At 44.9% G+C, this 26,029-nt stretch overlaps 1 protein-coding gene across 2 annotated transcripts in view; it reads right to left on the bottom strand.

The window, feature by feature from the left end:
* Positions 1-26,029, bottom strand: part of P2RX7 (purinergic receptor P2X 7) — a 356,033-nt gene that overhangs the window by 158,776 nt on the left and 171,228 nt on the right. For both annotated transcript variants that reach the window (XM_069619560.1, XM_069619561.1), the window contains one exon: positions 19,008-19,104. In XM_069619560.1, the coding sequence (XP_069475661.1) occupies positions 19,008-19,104 (97 nt within the window). The remainder of the gene's footprint in view (positions 1-19,007; positions 19,105-26,029) is intronic.

Below are 26,029 nucleotides of genomic sequence, written 5' to 3'. Positions count from 1 at the left end.
TGCGCCATTCATTTGTGTGAAAAAAGCAGACAGATTTAACAAAAGCAATGACACCCTTCATTTTGATCACACAGATCACTTGCATTATTGCAATATTTTAATACAAACAGCAGGACGCACACATTCAAAGATTTCAGCTTCTTAACTTATTAGAAGTCTTTGCCCCTCATTGGGACACTTTATCAATGTCCAAACGATGTGGCCAACAGAAACTTCCAAAATTAACCTTATGGAGTCTTTTAGCCCCCACCAACACCCTGGCTACTGCAAACTATAAACACATATGTTACATTCTGTGCTTTAAATGGAAAAAAAGAAGTGCAGGTCCTGACCAAGCTACGAAGCTGGGCATTCCAGTGCTGCACCTTGGCCACAGATCCCTTTTAGGCACTCCATGTTTGCAGGCAATGCCCAATGAGATTAAATTATGAGCAGAGGAGCACACACTGTGGTAAAGCAGTCTATCCGAGATCCTTTCACACAAACTTCCAGGTTGTTATGCATTGTGCCAAGAAAGCTTGTATCTATATTTAATGAGACTTTTCTTGCGTATCAAACTAGCAGATATCATAGCTGTAAACTAAGCTTTAGAAGGGGTGTTGTATTATTGCTCCCTTTCGTTGCCTAATAAGAAATTCAGTAGGTAACTGGAGCTTGTAACGGTTTATTGAGAGGCCACCAACAGAGTTCCTTCCCTCCCCACTAAAGGCATCAGACAACAAACTGTTTGATTATTTTCTTCAGCCCTAGTTCAGATGCACATCATGCCCTTTGGATTCCTACCCCCGAGCTACCAATGAGCCAAGAACCAGGCCTGTGTACAGGAAACATATTTAAGCAATATGACCCAAGCAGCAGCGGCATTACCGATTACCTGAGTCGGTAATGCCCCTGCCGGGAGGGTCATATTGCTTTTAGTACCCCAGCCCGCAAGATTTGCTTGACCGGGGCACTAAAAGCATTTTATTTCTGTCCCGGGACAGAAAAATAAAATGATTTTTTTAAAACCCAAGAAAATGGCCACTGGGAAGGGGAACACGGAGTCAGTTTTCCCTTTCCATGGCGGCCATCGGGAGCGGACGTCCTGGAAACAGAAGTTTTCCAGCGCGTTGGCTCATGAAAAAAAAAAAGAAGATAAGTGGGGTTGAGAAGGCGGAAGGGAGGGAAAAAGAATTAAAAAAAATAAAATAAAGAAAAAAGTACCTGCGTCCCCAGCGGGGGACGATGGAAGCCTCCAGCTGTGTGGAGGCGCGGAGAGTGTATGGCCCCACTCCGAGTCTCCACACGGCTGGAGGCTGCCATTATCCCCCACTGGGGTCAAAGGAGCAAGAAGGTAAGTGGGGTGGGGAGGGCAGGGAGGAAAGGGGAGGCGAAAAAAAAATAAATAAAAAAAACTTTCCCCGAGTCCACAGCGGGGGGCGAGGGCAGCCTCTCAGCCGTGGGGAGGCTCGGAGCAGGGATGGCCCCGCTTTGAGCTTCCTCATTGGCTGAGGGGCTGCCACACCCCCCCACCCCTGCCATGGACAAGGAGGCAGGAATCCCAGCCAAGAATTGAGGGATTCTCGGCCGGGTAACGACCCGGCGAGAGCCAATCAAAATGCGTGTTGCATTCTGCTCGACTCTCGCTGGGTACCAATTGCATTTATTTCAATTAAAAGTCATAGAAAACGCACAACTACACACGCCACCTTCTTTGTGGCCCACCATTAACTTCTTGTTACATAAAACAATTATACAAAATTAGTTGAGAAAAAAAACGAATCACAATTCTTTACTTTCTACAAATTTCACTTCAAGAAATAATTAAACTGAATAACCAAAACAATTACAAATGTAGTGCTATACAATTTAGATTTTCCAGCATGCTTAAAAGCTATGAGTTTATTTTTACAAATTTGTGCAAAGGCCTATGGCAATTATTATTTCACCCACACTTACGTCTCGAAAATAAACACAGGGTGATTTAGCGGTTTGTTTTTCAGACTGCCCATCCCCCACTACTATGGTCTGGGAAGTCTGACAGATTAATTGGAAAGATTTGGGAAATGTATTTTGGACCACCCTTCACTTAAAGACCTGTGTTTGGGAAGCTGGATGGTAAAAATTGGGATGATTTGAGAATTTAGGATTTTTCACCCTCCTCCCACCCTTACAGGCCTGTGGTAGGGGAAAGTAGGACAACAAGACTGGACTGATTTAAGAACAAATACACCCTTCTTCCATAAAGAAGTTGGGGTCAACAGGACAAAAAGGCTTACCCAATTAAATTATAGGCTATAGTATTTCGGCACACACTGGGAAGCGAGCTTTGTTAATTTCGAACTTTAACAAAAATCAACCTGTAGTGTTCCACCAAAAGGGGAATTAATTAAATTAATCTTTTCAGTTAAATAGGCTAAGGATCTACACAGTTTTGCCCCTCCCCCGACCAATATAAAGGGAAAGGATTAAGGGCAAGCATATTCCCAGACCTTTTGGTTTCCCAGGGGTCAGTTCTATCTACATAGAAAGCCTCTGTTTAAAGTTCAGGAAAGCCAGCTGCATTTCAGGACCCTCCGAAAGATAGGGCAGGAGTCTGGTCAATCCACTCTCAAGGCTGGCCTCCCTCTCTCCAACATTTGATGCAGTCAGCTTTTTAGGCCTTCCTAGAAAAAGACAGCTCCATCCAGATGTACTCTCAGCAATCTCCTCTGGCGTTTCCTTGCATCTGTTAGATTGTAAGTTGCAGCAGCACTTTTTTGATGGTAAATTTCAGCAGCTCTGTCCCTTCCTCCTAGTGCAGTCCCCCCTTATATAGCAGGGAATTACACCACTAATTTTACAACCTTGGGGGAGTAACCTGCAAGAGGTTACACTAATAGGATTGGACAGTTACCCTTCTCTCTCCTCCCCACTCCAGCCCCTCTCTACGGATTGATGTAAGAGTTTGGAGCAGACATGGCAGCTTAATTTACAAGCCTCATTTGTTATGTCACATTTTTTGCAAAAACTAGTTATGTGGCAAAACTGCAGAGCTTTACTAATAACAGCCATACTATACATTTTCTGATTCAGCTAATCATGGGGAATTAAATAAGACAACAGCCAGGTTGGCACCATTTGGCACAGCTGTTAGGCTTTCTGTAAAAATGGCAGAAAATTGCCAAACAGGTATGAACATGTAAATACCTACCCATATTTCCAATTTTATCTTCACTAGTTTGCCAACTCTTACTTTCAGGACATTTTCAGATCAGCCATGAACCTACTTCAACTGGCCATTACAGTTCCCTAACCCGTAGGTGCATGAATTTTATATCTCCACAACCGCCTGGATATTACCCAAAAAGAAAGGGTACGTAAATGAAGAAAATCTGCCTTATGGTTGCTGGGAAAAAGGCCAAGTTAGAATAGTCCTTTTAAATTAATTGTAAATCTGTACATCAGCAAACAGGAGCTCTGATTCATCCAGCCATCTGTCTCCCTGGGCCAGCCTGTGACCAGAATTTTATATGAGTCTCTTTGAAGTAGGTTGTTTGCTCTTTGAAGTTGTAACCCCATTTTCACACATTTTGGTCATGCACCAGCCAAGGTGGACTGTCCTGCTATCAGTGCCTTCAGAGTCAGCAAGTCTGGGAAACATTGAGTTTTCCACACCTTCCACAGGACTCACTTTATGGCAGTTCTAATTAGATGGGGGATGTAACATTCAGACTTGCCGTGGGGGATTTCTTTGTTTGCCCACCCACAAGCCAAAAGGGTTTGTCTTGGGCCAACAGGAACTTTTTCATGGAATGAAAGTGGCTTTTCAAATGTCACTGGTATTTTGTATGCAAAACATAATATACATTACTTTGTCAACACGCACCATGTCTTTTTCCCTGACATTTTTCCTGTTAAGAGTGGCACATTTTTCACATTTAAACAACTGAAAATACACAATCCAAGCTGTTTTTATATCAGTGCTGAACAAAACCTGCTTTTAATCGGAAAGGGACTTCAGATTTGGGCCTTTGAATGTACCCCACAAGCTGTGGGGTAGTTTTCAGTTAAAAACAACGTTCTATCACAACTCCAATTACTTAAACATTTAAATATTAGAACAGGCTCTGCCAATAACAAAGAAACATCTTTGAAAAAGTAATTTCCCAGGCTTTACAAATCAATCCCTGCTTGGCTGCTCCAAAGGACACCAATGGTAACAGGTGAAGCCCACTTAGCAAAACAGTGTTCTGCACCGACTGTGCCAAGAGCATAGTAGATGCAGGTTGGTCTCTCCTTCCGTTTTGCCGGGTGGGCCCTGAAGGAGACATTATGGGCACTGCAGGTGGTGGAGAGGAGGAGGAAGAGGGCACTGCTTTCCCCAGCAAAGGTTGCAGAAGCTTAGTCCTTTAAGTTGCGATAAAGTGAAATGAAAAGCTTTAATTTTCACCTCGCAGAGTTGAGGACCAATACTCTCTTACAGGCATTAGAAGTGCAGATACTCAAATGCTCCAAAAGCACTGGTACCGAGTACCGGCCCATTTAAAGCACTGGTTCCATTGTGCGGCTAACAAAAGCTTTCTTAAACCATCATCTTAAATGTACAACCCTCAACTAATGAAGCAAAACAAACTTCTCCTGGGAAGGCACTTTGAGGTGCTACTCACAATCTTGACCAGTCCGCATGCTTTCATCAGCTCTCTGAAAACTTCTTCTCAGGTTCCTTGCACCAGGTCCATGGTCTGATATTTTCTCTCAGACTCGGGTTGCTTCAATCAGTAATCAACGGTGTCCAGTTAAAGTACCGAATACAAAAGGGTTGACTCAATTTGACCTAAAATCAAAGGGTCGATTTTTTATTTTAAATATATATTTTTTGGGGGTTTCCGTTTTTGAAAGAAAACGTGGTTTTACGACAAAAAAGGGGGTTTGAGGGTGGACAAAAAAAAAACCAACCCTTTGGTTTTAGGTCCTTTTGATTCAACCCTTTTGCCATTCGATCCTATGCATTCGAAACTATTACCTATAACCGTAATCAACTTTTCACAACACTCCAAGCAAATTTCACATCTTGACTTTTAACAGCTTTCAAAACAGGTTGCTTCAAGACATTAGTTTTACAGCATTCACTACAATGGTATTTCTCCCCCTCCGCATTCAGGGTCCTTTTCAGACAGATCGTATTAAGTCACCCTCAGGAAAACATTTCTCTTCAAGCTTCCTCCACCTTGACACAGGATTATCTGCTAGGGCCTCCACTCTCCAGCAGCCCCTCTACTCTCCAGCAGCCTGTCATTTTGTGAAAATGCCCTATGGCTCAGCCCTCGCGAGAGTCGATGCTGCATGTTGGGCAAACTTGGACTACTACTTCATTGCATGGTCCTGGTGTTGTCACAGATGGCCATAAGAACACTCCAAGACCCAAAGACAAGTTTTTATTTTTGTAATGGGCTCCATTTGCATCCCCCTCTCAGATTCTAAAAGCACATGCGCCCTTTCACAGGCGTCCCCGATTAGTGGCCAGTGAAGAATGACCCTTACTGTCTAGGTTCTTACTTATTCTGGAGGGTACTGTGAGGGGTAATAAATGTGAGGCAGACAACTTTGTAAAGAGTTTTCAATATTCAGCATTTCATTAAATAGAAATGTTTGGATAAATGCCTCCCTATCCCTACCCTGATGAGTATTTCCCTGACTGAAATAAACTAAAGGAAACTCAAAGGACATCTGTCCCTCACACTTACACATTCAATAAAGAACTGCATGGAAGCTCAAATCAACAAAATATAATATACCAATTGAATTTGCAATATTGCCACAGTCCTTTCTCATGGCCTGGGTGAAATCCCATTCCCCAGATTCAAGCAGGTCTCTGCTCCACGGTTCAAGAAAAGAAAATAAGGAAATCTTATAAGAACAGTCTTTGCAACTTCCAGTTTTCAATGGAAAGTTCCAATACTCCAGTGATTCAACAGAGAAAATAGAAGACTATTCCTCTTTCCTGGACAAGTGCAGGATTTATCTTCCTTAAAGGACAGTTTCTCAGTTCATCAATAGCAACAATTCTCTTGGTCAGGATGATTTGCCGCAATAGCCAAGGAAACAACTTGTTTGCAACAACTTTACACAGCTCTCTCCTCAGTAACACAAGCAACATAAATTGTCTCTATCTGGAGCCCTTTGTAGAACTTCCAACTCGTTTACTTCCATGCCAGGCCTATTCCTCCAAAGGTTTACCATGCGGGTATACTCCCCTGTCCGAAAAGCGTTTCACAACAATAAGTGCTTTTGTTGTGAACCTCTTGTCAGTTGATCTTAACAACAGTATTCAACAGTTTGCATCTTAAAAACATTGAACAACTATTCTGGGAAAAAAATATTCACTTGGTGCTCTAACACTCTTCTAATGCTCCGCTAATTCTGAATAATTTTTTTCCAGAAGGGAAACCTTTTTGCCACTCTTGTTTCCCCACTGTACCGGTACCCAAAAACAGACAACGATAAGGTCTTATTCTGCTTCTCCTTTGGCAATTACCCCAGCATTTACATATGTTGTACAAAGTATGGGCAACAAGTTTCACAACTTATGGCCCTTTTGTTAGCCTAGTCTGCTGTTGCCAATATCTGCTTGATTGTATTTGCCTTGATTAATAGGTATTAGTTCTATACAATATCGCCCCATCGGATTGCTGAGTTTGCCAAAGACTCACACTTTTAAAGTGTCATTTGGCTTGATTACACAAGGCTTTTACTGTTTTCAATGGTTCGGTATTCAAAATTACATGCAGCACTGTTGTCACTTGCACGCAAGTATTGCTTACTCGCTGACCGATTGCCTTGCACCTGTGCAGGACTTGCGCTTCTCTGACTCCTTGCGACCCAGCAGACTGCTTCCCCTAATCCGCCTTCACCCGCACCACCTCCAACAGGAGTTACTTTGGCTCCTGAGTCCCTCTGGTAAAATCCAGCCACCAGAAATAGCCTTTAGGCCCTCAGGTGCATGCCTGCTACCAGAGAGCCTCCTGGAAAGGAAAGCTTCCCTCGATTTCGCATCCCGTTGCGCAGCCTCTTCACTTTATGAGTCAGGAGACACAGACCCTCTGAGGACGGGCAGTTGATCTCTGCCGAACAGTGGTCCCGGCGTCTTCTCTCTCCTCCATCTTCTGCCTGGGCTGCTTGCATGAACCATGCAGCTTCTGCTTCTTGCTTGCTCTGCTCTTCCTCTTCCTCTTTCTCTTTTTCTTTCTCCTTCTCGTTGTTAATGGCCTGCACCTGAGGGGCCTTTTATGCCTCGCTGACTCCCTCAGTTGTGGGTCATCTGCATTTAAAATCTGACTTGCTCCTGCAACACTGCTTTTTAGCACTCTTCTTCGTCCCAGTACTTGGGAATTATGGGACTTGAAGCCCTTAATGGCAAAGTTATGTTTTTGAGTTTGATCTTTACACCCAAGTCCGTTCTTTATAATATTCTTTAAAGGAGTGTCTTGAGTATTAGTCACCAGATTTGATTGAAAAGTGGAGGCTGTTCCCTTAAGCCATTACTATTCATAGTTTTCCTTTAACTGTGCCTTTTGGTGTTCAGGAGGTTTTAAGCTCTACCGGGTTCTAGGATTTGGAAAGGATTGTTCTCTACCCAAGGCCTGGGAGTTTGTGATTGTTTTCACTACTATGCATAAGTGGACCAAGCCATTATGTACTTTGGCATCAAGTAGACATCCTCCCTGGAGGAAGACAAATACTGCATCTCATCCCATACAGTCCTCTCATTCCCCTATGCCTTTTTGTCCTCCTAGGTGATCCTCTCGCAGAACACCACCGTCAAGGTCAGGATCAGAAAGCGTCTGCCTTTCCCTGGCCACCTTGGAGGAGACATTAGGTGGCGATTAAGTGAGGAATCCATAGGATTTGTCACAGTACATACCTAAAAGTTAGTGCCTTACCTATCTAGCCTCACTTTGAGACTTCGTAGGTGTCCCTACTCCAGCAGTAGTTATTGCCCTACGCTGGTATTAGGTCGTGCCGCCCAGACGCTCGGCCCAATGTACTCTGCCCTCTCTCATGCCCACCTACTCCACTCTCTCTACCTCCAATGTGAGTTTCTCTTTCTTCTGTTCCCAACTTCAACCTTCTTCACTCACTGTACTGTCGGTCGGTCGGTCTCCTCTTCCGTTACTCAGAAGTCACTCACTCCTATTCTTCGCCTTCACTTTGATATTACTTCTGATATTCTCCTCACTCGGACACCCTCCCACTCTGCTATTCCACACCCCCGCTCCTCTATCATCCACCCTGCTATTCCCCCTCCTCGACTCTGCTACACCACTCCCTCCCCGACTCTGCTACACTACCGTCAACTCTGCTCAGTGAACCTTTCACACAGTTGCATCCACTTAAAATTCACTCATTACACCAACTTATCTAACCACACCTGCCTCCCTATCACACACATGCATACTGCAGTACCACTTACGCACTATCCAAGGCCTCATCTGCAGCAATAAGATGTCTCCACACTCCTTCTTGCCCTCCTTCCTGCTAGTCTCTTGGTCCTTCTCCACAACCTCCTCCAACCTCACCCAAATAACCCACAGCTTCCCGTTTCCTGTCCCTACTTGTATGTTGCTCCTCCCTCTCTGGATTGGTCTTTTGTCTTCCCTGCCCAGAGAGGGTTACAGACTTGCAAAGCATTAGCTGGCCCCTTAAGCCCAGCCCAATTATTCCATGCTGTGCTGCCGCTGCTTGGCAATGGAGGCTGGGCAGTGTCCCGTTCATGTAAGAGGGTCCATCCTAACTGCCCATGAGGCGAGTCCATTGATGCGTGTGTGGGTGTTGTGGTGGTCAAGGGGGCCCGAGTGATTTCCCACTCGGGGCAGGCCATCGTTTTTGTGCATTGTGTGGCATGCAGGGGCGCGGTGTAGGAGCTTGGTCTCCTTGCTCTCCTGCTATCAGCTGCTGACTGTGCGCACCAAGCACATTGGTTCTCTGCCAATAAATAAACTGGCGTTCAGTCTCTACAGTACGGTCTCACTCCCACCACTGGGGTCACTTCTCACCAGGATGTGGGCCGCTGTCTTCCCTTCTCCGTGGGTGCTCTTTCCCCATAACAAAGGTTATCTTGCAAGAAGAAAACACTTGGTCTGCATTCTGGGACACATGCATATACAGAGATATTGCTTACATGCAACTTGGAACATGGGAAGGGGAATATTAGGGGCTCTCTTTGATACCGCCTCCCCTTTCATGATGGACATGGGGTTATTCCCAAAATGGTCCCCACCACCCGGATGAGAAGAGTCTGTATACCCTTCCGACAAGGTCATGAGACAGACATTGTCAGAGTGTATCCAAGAACAGTTTGGAAGTGCACCAGCTCCCTTACAAACTCATTCACCCCAACGTATCTTTCCTTTCTTCTTTCTCCGTCCTCCCTTCTATAATGCTTCTGGAGAATGTGCACTTGTTTTGGCCCTGTGATGGTCTAGTGCTGGTGTGGGTTTGTTTCCAGTTTTGTATCGGTCCTTTACTTACACTGCCTCCAATGTATGTTTGAATCTTTTTTGCAGGGCTTGTGATTAATTCAGAGATTTCCCCCACTGGTTTTCCCCATGTCTACAAATGCGGATGATAGCGTTGCTGCCATCTTGGAATCTGGTGCTGGCATCTGCAGCATTCCACACACAGTATGGGACTCTGCAGCTACTGACAGCAGTTTCACCTTACCACAAGTACAGATGTGCACGTTCAGCACTTTTCTCTTTCTTGCATGGGAAACATGCATGCGTTGCAGACTGCCGTGCCGGCTGGTATGGGGAAGGATCTTTTGCTGTCTGCAACTGGTCAAACACAGAGGAGTGTTTACCAAAATTAGCTCATAGCCTTTCCGGTTAGAAAAGCAGCTTTAGGCAAAGTGGCCCGAGAGTTGGTCTATTTGTTGGACAGAAATCCTTAATGTCATTGACATGGCTTTTTTTAGAAGCAGGGATCTTTACCCTTTTCATAGTTGTACTCCTGAGCAATGGTGGGGTGGCAGGCCTGCAGGACCCCACTTCTTCCACCTACTTTGAGGCACATCGTGCAGCAGATGCACCAACCCAGTTCCTAGTGACTCACCCCATCACATAGCATGATGGGGAGTTCTTGCAACTCACTGCATGCACCAGTTCATAGGGCAGAGATTTTGGAGACTCAGTCATATGATTGCAGCATATTTGAAGTAGCGAACCTCAAAAGATATTGGCTAGCAGCCCCGGAACATTACACTTCCTACTAGTCAGAAACTGGCTATGAACACCCTCAATGTTGAATTGATAAAACACTAGTTGCACCAGCTTCAAGGGGGTCAATCAACTCGGTATGCGTAACATTAATGGCATGGAGACGTCCCTTCAAGGTTAGAGTGAAGAACAGGGATTCAGCAATGTGGTGGCTTATACAAGGACGGGGGTAATTGGGACTTTTAAGAGGACTGGACGTTTTAACACTCAACAGGAAAATGGTGCCATGACTTCATTGGATATATTGAAGTATGAGACTAAAATACGGTGAGGAAGATGCGAGTTATGTTCCATTGTCAACCTGAAGTATCCACTTCATTATATAAAATATTTCAGCACTGGGCGGGGGCAGGCATATTGGGCTGTACCCTTTAGGCTTATAAAATTGCCAGTAGAGGGAAGGTGTCACTCCACTCTGTGCGTAGGTGGCTTCAGGACCTATGTACGGATATATATAAAGAACAATAGGCATAAAGCGCAACAATTAAACTTTGCACATCAGTAATATTAATCACCTATATTCCAAACTTTGCTCACCTGGCCTCGTGCAATCGGTGTGGCTGTCAATCTGCTGACTTCATGCACCTTGCTTAGGTCTGAGCCAGTGAGCAGGTTATTGCAGGAAGTATCTGATCAGTGATGGGACCTAAATATAGAGCAAAATGGTTCTCTCTCCCCTTGGGTACACCGGGAATATCCATAGGAGTAGAACATTTTTAGAATTGGCAGTTTTATCATCAACAAGTCTTAGTGCCATGTCATTGTTCACAGGTTAACTAAGGGTCAACTACCATGGTGCAGCATTGGCTGAAAAAAACAGGGATTTCCCAAGACTTGGGAGGGGTACATCTGCAATACTCTATTCATTTCTAGGCCTAATACCTACGGATTTAATGTAAGAGCTACCTGTCGACCTCTAGGGCAGTTGATGCTACAACCTTTGACAGCCTTGGATGTGTGGTGGGTCATAAATGGCTTGGGATCATACCCAAGCAAAATGCTTAAAAGTCATGTTGATTGTAACGACTGGAGGGGCTATCTGTACTTCTGCCCTCTATATGGTTGGGTAAAGGCAAAGAACACCCCATCAAGGCTCTCATTTTGGTAGCAATAGACAAGCAGCCAGGCTTGAGCCTTCAGGAGGAGATGCAGGTTTATTCTTAAGTACAGTGAATCCCCAAATCCCCCACAAAGGAATGTCCAAAAACTATGTTAAGTGGTAACACAGCTTATTTATATAAAATAAGAATTTAAATAATAACACGGTGTACATGGAAATACTTATTCAAAGAATAGCAAATATATACACTATGTGGTACCACACAATACTTAAATTCAGTATGGATGCAGTAACTGCAGACAGTTTTAAATAGGCATGTGAATTCTTAAGTGAGGTGTATCAGCATAGAATAGGGAAGAAAGGCAGGTTAGTTGTGAACAGTGGCAGAATCCTTTCTTTAGATTCAATATACAATTCTGTGTGAAGATCAGCCCAGCTGGGCAACCTGTAATGGCAAAGTTAAGGAGTAAATTATCTTGTTTTACAGGCCAGTCCAAGAATGTTTAATAACCTGCTTTCTTTTTAAAAGGTTCTACCACCCCAAAGTACAAATCTGGGACCCCTGGACGACTCCTGAGGCTAGAAGATGCTCTTCCTCGTCACAGTACCTCTGGTGCCTTGGCAGGCGAAGTGGCAGTGTTTCCCTCTGAGGATGGACCCTCTTCCCCCATTGGAAGAAGGAGCCAATGGGATACTGAGTCCACGAGAAAAATGTAACAAGTCTTTCTGAAGTGCAGCAGTTTTACTCTTCATGGTGCTCTCCTTTGGTCGACGATTCTCGGACTGTAGAAGTCCCGTGAAGATGAAACTTGCTGTGGGCTCCTTAAAGGCTTGGCAGATGGAAGTAAGACCACTGGGACCCCTTGATGACTTCTGGTAGAGACAAGTGGATAGGTCACTGTGTCGGGTTTCAGAATATCGCAGTTTTCTGACTTTTGATTCTTCGGTGCTGCAGTCTCGGAACAGACCTCTGGACAGCTTCTGGCAACCTGGACTCGACCTCAGACCCTCACCAAGTCTGGATCCTCGGGACATCCGAGTTAGCTTCTGGTGACGGGAAACCCACCGACGGACCTTCCGCTGCACTCAGCGACTCTGGACTCTCTCCGGCAGGAAAAAGTGGTCAGTGATGATGGCAAGGATGTCCTTTGAAATTTTCTTAGGCAGTTTGGAACTTGCGCAGCTCTGGGTGTCCAGCAGCAATATGCCAGAGTACCCCCCTCTTCTGGGCGTTAGACAGCAACGGCTTCCAGCCGTCACAAAACACCTCCGGACCCTGGGTGACACCAATGGACTTATTGGACTCAAGATGTCCGGGCGCTGCACTTCAGGACTCAAAAACCACTTCTCCAAACGGCAGGGCTGGCTTTCAGGGCACTTCGGATGAAGAGTAGACGGTTGCACGATTGTCCCTCGTAGCTCGGGGAGAGAACTCCTTCGTAGGTCCTCTCTGGATCAGTCCTTCGAAGAACATGGTAGCTTTTAGATAACATAACGAAATGCAGCAGCAGACTTCTCCTCCAGCTGGGCTTCAAGGAACATCTTCTTGTTTCAGCTTCGACTTCAGCTTCTGAACAAATTGGTGAGAGGTCCCCAGATATACACATCTGTTCCCCATTCACTCTGGCTGAGCAGGATCAATCAGCCAATCATGCAGAAGAGCATTCAAGCAGGCAGCCAATAAGGCTCCCAGGCATTCAAGCCATTCCCTCCACCCAGACACCCATAACAAAGAATGTGGATTGGTGTGCGCACACTACACTGCATTCATGTCAGTTTCAGTCAGGGCTACCTCATTCTTTGCATCACACACACAGAAACCAGACACCCATAACAGAGCTTCCAAGGACTTTGGGAAACAAGTTAAAAGGCAATAAAAACAGAGGCCACAGAGGCCATCTTGCCTTCGGTCAGGAATCCATTAATTCCTAGGGCAGGGCCTGGGTGTCCCAAAATGGAGGACACTCAGAGCCACTGCTAAATCAGCATGTAGCTGCCACCAGCCTATACCCTGCTCTATGGCCAACACACACATGCCCAAAAACACATAAGGGGTAAAAGGGTGTACCCCTCACATATTTTTGCAACACATACTTCTGTCTGTTATCAGCAGTGCATGCTGGGGATGCAAATCATCATTCAATTGCCTATAACAGAAGGCTCAACCATGACCCGACCCCAACCCAACCAAACGACCCCTATTCACTGCACCTAACCTGCATCCTAGCTCAGTGTCCACTATACCCTAATAATGTAACCAATGGCCAGTGCTCATGTCTTGAAGCCAGGGCCAGTTTCCAAATCCATGGGGCATGGGCTTTGGCCATGCCGCATTCCCCAATAAGCAAATCAGTACACAATTGCGTTTGCCGAGGGCCTGGCCCACTACCCAGACAACGGATGTATATTACTAGTTTTTCTTACACTTTGGAAAAATAAAAACACAAGACATATTGCTAAAAACATGCTTTCAGGTCGCTGCTAAAACTTGTTGCGCAAGTTTGTTGTAATCTAGTCCACCAATTCAGGCTGTAACCACAAGCAGAATATTTTTCCCCCCATTGCTTCCGCCATGCCGCATGCTCCAATAAGCAAATTACAGTACATACTTCTCCTTGCCGACGGACCCGCCCATTGCAGATTTTTTTTCCCATTCAAACCTATCCCAATTTCTAAATACTTTAGCACATAGCCGGTCCCCGGTGGCCATGCCCACTTTAACACCTTTGCTGGTCCCTCATGGTCATGGCCAGTAACCAGACTGTCCAGGTCAATCTGGCCACTGCCCATGGCCACAGGCTATAACTCAGTCACCAAAAGGTATATCACTATTTTTTGTACCTACATTATTTATTTTGACATTTGTAAAGCATGCCCAACCCTGGGGCATCTGTGCACTAAGTGTCGCTTAACCGTTAAGTTCAGTTTGGGAGTACATCGCATATTAATGCATGTATGCGCAAGAAGGTGTAACTGAGCAGTTCAGTTCCACGAGACTCAAATAGTTAAGACGGCCATGGGAATCCTAGATATGTAGAGTGGCATGATAGAGGATTAGCATAGCCAGGTTTTCACTGGTTATGACACTTTTCATAAAATAACACGGACAATTGCAAAACCATGCTTTCAGGTCCTTGTCAAAATGTACGTACATAAAATAGTCATAACTTAGCCTCAACTTGACAAAATCCATTCAGGCTTCGCACAAACATTCAAGGTTGGGTCTATAATTTCTCTGAAAACCTCTCTCAACATTTGTCAAACGGCAACAAAGTTATAAGCCATCTAAAAATGTTGAGACCCCCCTCTAATTTTGCCCCCTCTTGATAAAATCCCAACAAATTTTGCAAAAACATGCATATCTCGGTCTAAAATCTCTTTGAAAACTTGTGCAGATTCAGCAAATGGCACCACATTTATAAGCCTTTAAAATATTTTAGGACCCCCCTCTAATTTTGTTCCTTCATGGGAAAACAGCACCACACTTTGCATAACCATTCAGAGTCATTGAATGGCGCCAAAGTAATAAGCCATCCAAAAACTGCTTTTCACCAACCCTTGCAGAAAAAGTCACAGATGTCCCCGAACATCTGATGTTTCCGGACAGCACAGGACTACCATATCTCAGGATTTAGAGCTTCCCCATTTTGCAAGTCTCCCAAAAGTAATCCCCTTTACTGGGCTTTTCTCATCTGTTACTTAATCCCATCTTCTGGGGCAAATGGGCATTTTCCCCCTCTCTCTGTTCCATTACTCAGTGATATGGTGCCCTGTGCCCCCCTCCACATCCAGGGATATGGTGACCTGCTCACTAATCAACATGCATCCATACAGTGGCCTGCTTGCTTAATATCTTTACTGTAGCACACCCCTCACCTGGATTCCAGGGGCTCGTCTTCTGTTGCACATCCCCTTCAATGGGTAAAGTCCCTCTATCTTAATACTGTCCACCCTCCTTCTCGTGTCAGGGGTCTGCGTATGGTCTCAATTGGCTTTCCTTACCCTCCCTGGAGCTGACCCCTCTTCTGGGCCCAACAGGCTTGGATGATCTGCTGCTTCCTTAGCAAACTTCTCTCCTCAGTGCTCAGCCCAAAAGACAGTTTCTTAGCCTCAGTTTTAAAACCATCACTGTTTTCCCCATTGGCTGAGGCAAACATTTGAATTCATTGGTTAATTGACTTCCAATTCCAAGCCTGGAGAATTAAGTCTTTAAAAGGCTTGCCACTATCTTGGATTTTTTTTCAGTTGGTTTCAAAGTTCAAGAGCTGGTGTTTGTGAGCTCTGATGCTCTGGTCTTGCCTCCTGGCTGTCACCAGCACAGAAGTTGGTGTTGTGGGTTTCTGGTGGTTAAATGGATATCGCAAGTAAAAAGACAACTTCTAGTAAGTTCCCACGTGTGCAAAACTGTCTTCTATTTGGGAAAGGGGAAGGAAACATTTCCCTTTGTAAACGCTGCAAGGCCGGGAGCACACCATTCACAAATGCTGCTGCTGCTGGGGGCTGGGGGGCGGGGGGGGTAGTATAAGTTAGGCTTTTCCCCTTGAGGATATGTACTGTTTGACTAAGGGGGTCTCTCTCTCTCTGGATGTGCTAGTGTTTCCCCATAGCACACGTTTCCCTGAATCCCTGAACGACACTCTAGACTCTGCTCCAGGCTTTGAATTTCTAAATCCGATGTACCCTGGGGGATGCAGTCCCGATGCTGTATTTCTTTGGGATCTGGTGGTTTTTAACTAGTTTCAGGGAGTCTGGGAATCCTTCAGGGCTGGTCATGTCAGTCTTACTCTCAGGCAGACTCTGCATCAGATGCAATGTTGCACTGACGTCACATTGTCTCTTGAATACATTTAAAAGTTCTCTCATGAGTTTGGCAACTAAATTACATTACCGATTATTAATATTTTATTTCTGTTATTCGATTATGAAAGGCAACCAGATTCTTTTGATATTAGCAGACCTAATGTGGTATTGGATTAAGAATATTAGTGAAATCTGAACCACTGAAGTACTTTTAAATATATTTTAAGATGAAGTGTTTGATATGCTTTGCGTACCACTGGGAACTTTACAATATGTTTGTAGATGTGACAGGTCGATGTGTTTAAGGATCAGTTGTGATGCAAATGTTGTGCTCGTTTGTATTGCGAGCCTTGAAAATACGCAGGGGCGGATTGGCCTATAGGGAAATCTGGAGATTTCCCGGTGGGCCTCTGCACCCCGGGCCTCTTTTGTATGGTAGTTCCAAATTTTCTCATAGGAAAAGCATTGGGATTGCTAAAAATGTGTCATATGGGGCCACTTTGAACATTATTTCCAGGGCCTCTTTTGGTCCCAAGTAATTATTTCCAGGGCCTCTTAGTTCCCAGTCCACCCCTGAAAATACGTATTTTTGTTTTCTATGCATAAACGTGATTCAATCGCACGTGAACGGTTTAACGTAACCGTAGCGCACAGAATAAATTACAATGAAAGATGTTAAATTGATCACTTCTTACTCCCTATTTTCCAATCTGACTAAGCACTCACCATTACCCCCCTACCCTTACCAGCTCCTGCCCACTTGGACTATTGTAGTTTTAAAGAGAAGGCACTCTTCCTTCTTTCTAGACACTCAATGGACCCCAATGTAATCAGGCCCCCCCACCCCCCCGCCAGATTACATGATGATAGTTTACTTTCATGTGCATCCAGTCATGTGCTAGACCAGACTGGCCACCTCTCAGCGCTCTCCTCCACCCTCTGGAATTTGTCATCAATTCCTTCCAGGCCGGAACTCCAACCACCATCAAATCACAGCCCTTCCAGGCTTCCTAAATCGGAGCCGCCCTGCGGTTCAGCTGGGTATCACCCCATCGTTTTTCAGCCAAAAATGCAGAAGTTCGAACTGCGCATTTCAACACATTTATATGTGGGGGGTGAGCTAAGTTAATTAATATTGTAAGGGGATTGTGGGGGATGCTGCAGGGGGTCTCCCCCACATACAAGTGCATTGAAATATGCGGGGGAAAATAATTCTGTATTTTCAGCCCCAGGATATTTCTTTTTTCTGACGGATCCCTTCAGCTGCTACCCCTCCACACTCTAGAAGGCCATCTGGGATAAGCTGCCCCACCAATCCAATGTGCACCCATTGCCATTGTGCAAAAGCTGTTCAATATTGCCTTGAAGCAGGATCTGAAATCTGTTACACGTCCTGCTGTGCGAAAAGGAATTGGGAGTACGACATGGTCTATGAAATGTACTCGCAGCCCATTCGTCTCTTCTAAATAGTTTGATGACATTTTACCAAAAGAAATGTTGAGGGGGACCCTGCACCTTCCTCAACACCCCCCCCCCCCCCCAAGCTCCCACTTTCTATATCCATAAGCCAAACCCCTCCCCCACATGTACACTTTTGTGGTAAAAGAAAATCTGGGAAATTGGATTCCGTGGGGGGTAAGAGCACCAACCGACGTTCATTTTTAGTCCACTCAACTTTGCTGATGGGGTCATAACCCGCTGGCAAGTAACCGCTGAGCTTCCTGCACATTCTACTCGCCTCCAATTGAGCATCCAATAAAAGATGGCTTAATTTCTCTTTGGTTGCCAATGTATTGAGCGCGCCCAGGAAAAGCATCACTAGTCCCGGGAATTTTGCTGAGTCCACCAGTTAAATTTAGAGCAACACAAAACACTGACAGGTTGAGTGTCTTCAATGCCTCTTTGTACCTTTTCTCACCCAGCAGTCAAACACTGGTATAATGCAACACAGTGCCAATTACCAACAATTGAACATTTTGCGCCTGCCAGAAAGATGTATGTGATCCTGCTCTTGGAGAAAATGAAGCAGAACTAACAATGTCATTAAGATACCACCCTTCAAGGAAACAGTTTACATTATTGTTAAAATGTAGCCTATATATCAGAAATGTTTAAACTGTGATGGCATTTCATGTCCATCTCTCGAACAGAATGGCAATGCAGTGCCCTGAGAAAGGGAACAATGGATGGTAAAGAGGAAAGAAGAAGAGGTGAAGGAGGATGTGAAAAACAGAAAACGAGGTAGGGGGGACAGGTAGAGATAGGCTGACAGTGAGAGAAAAAGACAGGTGGGAGAGAATCAGAAATTGGACAAGAGAAAATGAGAAACGGAACAAAAGAAAGGTGATGAAACAACAAGCGCAGGAAAGACAAAGGGAATACATGTGGGAACGAGAGAGGGAACGAGGAAGAGCAAGGAGAGACATAAGGAGTGATAGAAGGATGGGGCTGACAGAATCAAAGAGGTCAGTGGAGCGATAATGATGGAGTAGATAGAAGAGAACAGGAAAGATGGAGAGAAAAGATATCAAGAGGTATATGGACACCATGACAGAGAAAGGAGTGAGAACGAAAACAAAGAAAGAGCAAAAAAGAGAAGAAGGTCTCAAACAAAAAGTAAAAGGCCAAGGGAAAATATTTAACTTAACTATCATGATTGCTGTTCATAAATATAGGAGAAATTGAAGCAAACAAGTGAGACTGAGTTCAGCAATTATATGTTGGACCACAACAGGAGACATCTACAGTAAACATCTGGAAATACGGAACGTGTAGGTGTTGCAGAGGATCCTGCTCATTCCTTGAACAGTTCCTCATTTGTATGGGGCTGATCTTTTTTGACCAGACAGGCTCTATGATACCCATTACTAGGATTGTAATAAACTCTAAAGATAGCCAAGCATTCCACTCACTCTGGGGCATTTCTCTCCGATTCCACAGGACACCACGCGGCCACCTCACAGGTCCTCAAAGTTGAATTATAATTTACACACCTTCCAGTCTGTATTCCTGGTGGAGGCAAAAGAAACACATGTCATTGTTTAACAGGCTAAGCAACACCAATGAAAATCAATGGAAGATCGAGTTCCTCCTAAAAAGCATCTTTCCGATAGCTGGCATGTCAGTGGTATAGTTTATGCAAGATGCTATTGTCGCACTGAAACTAGCAGTAGACTGACATCAGTTGGGAAATAGGTTAGACACTCATTGTAATCAAAATCCCTGTCACAATTGTAAGAAAGCCCCAAAGCCAGCGACATACTTTATAATCCAGGGCATGTAGTATGGACCTTAATTGCAACACATAAATTACTAAGATACTTTGACCCCTGAAATATGCACACAACCCCATGATGCCATCCCTACTGGACTACCTACAATCCCAACATCTAACACAACTAGTCTCAGGCCCTACCCACTCTGCAGGACAAACCCTGGATGCAATCTTCAGCTCACCAGACCTCACCACTACACTGACACCTTGCCGACTTGTCTGGCGAGACCACTCAGCCATCCTCTACACTCTTGACTGTTAACCCTCCCTTATCCCTCCTGCCCACCCCCTCCGGGGCCACCTACCCACTCCAACCTTTGGAAGAGGTTCAGTTAACTCCTGACTTGGCAGATTTCTTACTTGCCTCCCTGACCTCCACACCCCTCAATTTGGGTTCCATCTCCATCCACCACACTGATCTCTGGCTCTTGGAAGGACCCAGCCCACTAGCCACAGTCAGATCCTTCTCTAGCAGGCAAGGCATCTCCCCCAGATGGTTCACCAAATCCCAGAACCACATCCTAGGAGCGAAGATGGCGTGCAGATCTATTGTCGTCAAACTGAATTTTCTACACCTGCCAGCTCAAAGCTTACTGTGCAGAAATACGCAAGGCCAAAACATCCTATTACAGGAATAGAATCACCAACCCTACGAACCCTTCTAGGGAACTCCACAGTATCTCTGAATTCAGTGCCCAAGCATGCACCGCCACCTCTCCCATCCACACCCATCTTCAGTATGCTGCCAGTTAAACATATACAGAACATGGAATATAGTGGCCCACGACGATTTTCAGGTTGGCAACAGTTTGTTAATATGCTGAGTTACACTATACTGTATTTGTATAGGTTGAGTGTTCTGAATGGTGTTTGGATAAGACGGTTATGCTCAGTCTAGATAATCTCGTCATTAAATCTTCACCAACTATTCTACCTCTTTGTTCATCCATTCCCTGATCAGGCTTCAACATGAGGTTCTTGTGGTGGGGATTTTATTGGGGTCTGAGTATCCTTTGCCGGTAATTGGGGTACTGCTTGAGAGCCCCAACCACTCCTTACAACCTGTCCAATAAAGACACTAAACCCCTAAACCCCGTGCCCCCTCCACATAACATGCATCAAACAGTCTCCTCTGGAAGTTTCATCATTTTACTGGAATTCCAGTTACTACACGTTTGTCAGGCCTCCCCACCACCTCTCCTTTCTGTAACGCAACTTTCTCAGGGTTCCCATTACCCTGGATTCTCTCATGTTTCTTACAGGTCTCTCCACAACCTAGGTTTCTCTCAAATTCTTCCGAGTTCTCCCAACAAGGTTGGTTTCTCTCAGAGCAACACTCTCGACAGTAATGGGTATTTCTCCCCTCCTCATTCAGTGGCCTTTTCAGACAAACTATATTCTCACTCTCCTGCCAGCAAGGAAGGGCCTCACGTTCTGGCCTTACCTATGGTCTAAAACCCTGTGAATAGGACCATTCCCTAGGTGCTTTCTTCAATACAGTGGTGTGTCTGTGCCAAAATAACTGGTGGGTAACACGCGAATGTACTACCTTTTCCAGGTAGGGTTCTCCCAGGTATCCACGGTGCGGATAAAAAACTGCCTGCTGCTTCCTTCAAGTCTCCGCTTGACTGGCGTTCTCGCACTTCTTTCAGATGGCTTGGCCAGTGAGCGAGTTCTTATGCTGGCCTCAGAATGGTTCTGCATTTAGGGGTATCCCCCAGGGGCGTTGCTAGGGGGGGGGCTAAGGGGGCTATAGCCCCTGATCTTTTGGTTGTAGCCCCGGATAGAATCTCAGGAGCTACAGCCAAAAGTCTATCTAGCCCCCAGTCCCAACAGTTCCGACATCAGCTTAGCCCCGGGTCTTTTCCAGACCTAGCAACTCCCCTGGTATCCCCTAATAACGTCCCGTGATACCAAAATGTCGCAGAGAAAAAAGCGGCACATACATAGCACTTTAATTGTATTTAAAAATACACGCGAACACTTTACAGTACTTAAAGCAGAGCTTACAGTATGTCCGGAAACGGGCGTAGCCGACTGAACCACAACCAACTCTGGTCCTCGTCTTGCTGACTGGATTGAATTTTTAGCAACTCTGCATTCAACGCGGATGTTTCACGGCACAGTTTAAAAAAAAAAACAGAACTTTTTCAAATGACGAGGTTAAATGACTTGGAGCCAGTTTTTGAAACGGCTTTTTTCCCCACATTGAGCTGTTTATAACAGCTTTGAAACAACTTTGCATTTCCGTTTTTCCTTTTTTTTTTTTCTTCTGTGAGGCTCGTTGAAGGCGGGTGAGAGACGACCATGACCAATAGCACTGCATTCAGTAAATTAACTTTTATCCATTCATTAACTGTGCGACTTATGTTTACAATTATATATATATATATTTGAAAAACAGAAATAAACAAACCATGGCTTCAGTAATTTTTAAATAATGTGCTTTGCAAAAAACAAACTTTGATAAATACAAGAAGGCCAAACTCACCGTTTGAACTCCTCTCCAGACAGGTAATTGACATCACAGCTGTTTTCCTTGCGCTGTGACAGGCTCCCTTGAACTCTGTGTGTCACTTTCAGAATTCATTTTGAAGTACAAGCCACCCAACTACATATACAATCATACTTCCAGTGTTCCTAGACAGTTCGTTTCAGCACCAACTGAGGGAAAGTAGTTATTTAGATAGATATACGTTTATGTCAACACGACATTTACACAGCGACTTTCTGACTTTATTTCGGGGACATTTTCACATGGAACCCATTTGGCAGTGTTGGTTTACCCATCTAAATTGGTGGGCGCTCTCCAAATGTGACTTAAATCTTGTGATCATTAAAAGCTCCCTTCATGTATTGGTAGGACCTTAATGGTTCTTAGGCTGCATAACAATTGCCCAAGCTTGAATACCGGGATTAAAGGGATACTCTAGTAAAAAATTTTATTTCAAAAATAGATAGGCCACATTAAAAAAAAATACTAGCATCCTCCGTTTTAAAACTTCCTATGTAAAATTTTGAGATATTTAAGCTCAAAAGCAAGCACAAGGGCGCCCCCATTTTGTGAAATGGAGGCCCTCCTGTGCTGGCTTTTGCGGCACAAATGAAGGAAAAGCCAGCCAGCTGTAGTAAACAAAGTCTACCGCTGGGTGGCTTTCCCTTCATTAGTGCCGGGACTCGGAGGACGCGGACCGGAGACCAGAGCAGGAAAGCTGCAGCTGAATCTCGGTAGGTGCTATTTATTTTTTTTACAAAAAATAAGCACTAGCTGCGGTTTTTTTTCTAAGTTTTCCAGGCTGGAGGAGCCCGGAAAACTTAGAAATAAAACCGCAGCTTTAAAAACGTTGTATTTATGTTTGCGGTCGCTTTTGAAGCGACCGCAAACATAAATACAACGTTATTGTGTTGGAAAACGCTGCGGTTTTAAAACCGCAGCGTTTTCCAACACAACCGTGTTGTGTCTGCCTGAATCTGCTTTTCCATTTGGGGCTCTCGGGCTCCCCACGGGGAGCCCGAGAGCCCCAAATGGAAAAGCAGATTCAGGCAGACAACGCGGCATTGCAGAAAACAACCGCGTTGTGTCTGCCTGAATCTGCTTTTCCATTTGGGGCTCTCGGGCTCCCCACCCGAGAGCCCCAAATGGAAAAGAAGATTCAGGCAGACAACGTAGCATTTCCCATTTGGGGCTCTCGGGCTCCCCACGGGGAGCCCGAGAGCCCCAAATGGGAAATCAGCTGCAGGTAGAAACACTACGCGGCATGTAAACATAACCGCGTGTGTTTCTGCCTGCTGTGGCTTTCACTTTGGGTCTCCGGTGCTCCTGGGAGCACCGGAGACCCAAAGTGATAGCCACAGCAGGCAGAAACACACGCGGTTGTGTTGGAAAATGCTGCGGTTTTTCGTTCCAGGTTTCTCAGGCTCCTCCGAGCCGGAGGAGCCTGAGAAACTTGGAACGAAAAACCGCAGCGTTTTCCAACACAATAACGTTGTATTTATGTTTGCAGTCGCTTCAAAAGCGACCGCAAACATAAATACAACGTTTTTAAAGCTGCGGTTTTATTTCTAAGTTTTCCGGGCTCCTCCAGCCCAGAAAACGTAGAAAAAAAACCGCAGCTAGTGCTTATTTTTTGTAAAAAAAATAAATAGCACCTACCGAGATTCAGCTGCAGCTTTCCTGCTCTGGTCTCCGGCCTGCGTCCTCCGAGTCCCGGCACTAATGAAGGGAAAGCCACCCAGCGGTAGACTTTGTTTACTACAGCTGGCTGGCTTTTCCTTCATTAGTGCCGCAAAAGCAAAAGCCAGCACAGGAGGGCCTCCATTTCACAAAATGGCGGCCCCCCTGTGCTTGCTTTTTCGAATTTTGAGCTTGAATAGCTCAAAATTTTACATAGGAAGTTTTAAAACGGAGGATGCTAGTATTTTTTTTTTAATGTGGCCTATCTATTTTTGAAATAAAATTTTTTACTAGAGTATACCTTTAATTCCTTGGTGCCATATTGGATTCACAACCAGGAGTGGGCACACTTCAACGTTCCAGTGTTCAGCTAAGCTGTTTGAATGAGTTCCTTGCGGTTTGGTGTCCTTGCGAAGTCCACAAACCTCTGCGGTTCATTCATTCTTTGAGACACAAGCCACTTCAACTACTATGTAGAGTATGCGTTTCAGAACCAATGTGGGCGCCATTAAGTGCATTTCACAATCTAAGTATTCAAGGCACATCTACCATGTTCTCCATTATTGGAGTTTGATTCTACTAGGGCCTGCTGGAACCGGTAGTTCCAACTCCTCTTCAGAGAGAAAGTTGATTCTTGCTGCTTTAAGGCGGTATCGTGTCTCCGAGCAGAAGACGAGCCCAAGAAATCCCACTCGACCACCTTCTGGGAGACTATAAGGTAGCAGCCAGCACCAACCCAGTCTCATATGAAATGGCCCTTTACACAGAATGATGAGGAGTTTCTCAAACACACCATAGGAATCTGTTCTGTGCTCAATGCAGGGCTTTGGACATTTGGGGCTCGACACAATGAATTGTAGGTTTGCGCAGTATGGAGTATACAAAGGGGCCCGTTCACAATGGCCAATTCTCTCCAATGAAGGACTCTCTGAAGTCTGATATCAGTCGAAATAAATGCGATTCACTAGATCAAAAAAAGTTATTCAAATGTTGGCCTTTACCCGTCAGTCAAATTTGCTTTTTATATTAGTAGATCCAAGTGAGCAGCTCTACAAAGTTGTCCAAACAAATAACAATCAGTTTTGAAACAACCGATGCAGAACTGATTGCCAAGGACTTTAAAGAGGCTGGGAACATGAAGATGGAGGCAAGGCCAGAAAGCCAACTGGGACTGGGGCTGCAACTATTCAGGAGGGTACAATTTGAAATGCTGATGTAAACAATGGGATTATTTTTGGGCAGCCAAAACCTGTAGGAGACTAACTTTCGGATGCAGGACCCAATTTGGGCTTAAATGTGGAACAGCAACCACTAACACAAACCACAGCCTGAAGAAAAAGACCAGACACTGGACAGGTTGCGTCCAAGATGTCACGTTGTACCAGGAAACATGTAAAAAAAAAAAAAAAAGCAAAGAGCGATGGATTTCTATTTCCATTGAAAAGATGGAATAAAGGCGATATACTGGTATATCAGAGGCTTTCGTGACCCTACAGCCATGTTTCCTTCCCAAACACAAAGCTGGATACACTAAATTAAACTTTCTGGAAATTAGAGACAACATCCGATTATTAGAATGTATTGAAAGGTAAAAGACACAGCTAAACATCTCAAACAGAAAAAAGGTACCTTAAAACTAGGTGGGGTTCAGAGACAAAACACCAGCTGTTCGAATGCAGAAGCTGGAAAAAGAGGAACACTCAGCCAAAGTATAGATGCTGAGTTTTCGCAGAACTTTGAGGGCCTGGGTTCACAGGGTGCGCAGGGCACTGGGACTGGACCAGTCGATCTGGAAATAGTCTGAGGTTGCAGATTTGATACTAAATGCAAATGCAAAGCCCTAGAAAAGATGGTAGGGAGCATAATGAACCAACGGATACCACCTCCTGGAGAAGGTAAGCAGGAAAGAGGAGGAACTCTTCTTCAAAGAATTGAGGATCTTCATTTTTCCAAGAGTTGACCACACCCAAAGAGGGAATGCCGTGGAACTGGTGAAGGGAACATTCAGGTGCCTCTGAGCAAGGGTGCGGATCCCACAAACTTCAAAGTAACCAGGGGCTGAGAATGTACATTTTCGGAGACCATAACGAGGCAAGGGCAATGGGATAGGCATATTGACTAGAGAAAACACCAGAACAAAAGAACCTGCATTTAACAGAGGTAACAGATGAGTAGGAAAATACGAATCAGCTTGACTGTGGGTTTGGACAAATGGGAGACCTGTGCATTGGAGTGATGAGCAGCCTCTCCACACAGTCAGGCAGAGCTACAGCGACACCCAGCTCTACAGATAAGGGATGCATCAGCCACTTGCACTCCCCAAAAATAGGCAAATGCTCTCAAAAAGAATAGGCAGTAAAAATACACCCAACAAAAAGAAGCAAACATAGCCCGAGGATCTATTTAGACCAGTAGCACACGTAGTACCACAGGAGGAAACTTCACACTACTGCTAAATCAGAAGAGGAAAATGTGCACATGAATAA

Source organism: Ambystoma mexicanum, chromosome 10, assembly GCF_040938575.1.
Source record: "Ambystoma mexicanum isolate Mex_15411 chromosome 10, UKY_AmexF1_1, whole genome shotgun sequence".
In the NCBI taxonomy this organism is placed as follows: domain Eukaryota; kingdom Metazoa; phylum Chordata; class Amphibia; order Caudata; family Ambystomatidae; genus Ambystoma; species Ambystoma mexicanum.
The sequence above is the reverse complement of the archived record's forward strand: the minus strand, read 5'-3'. Positions and strand labels throughout refer to the sequence as shown.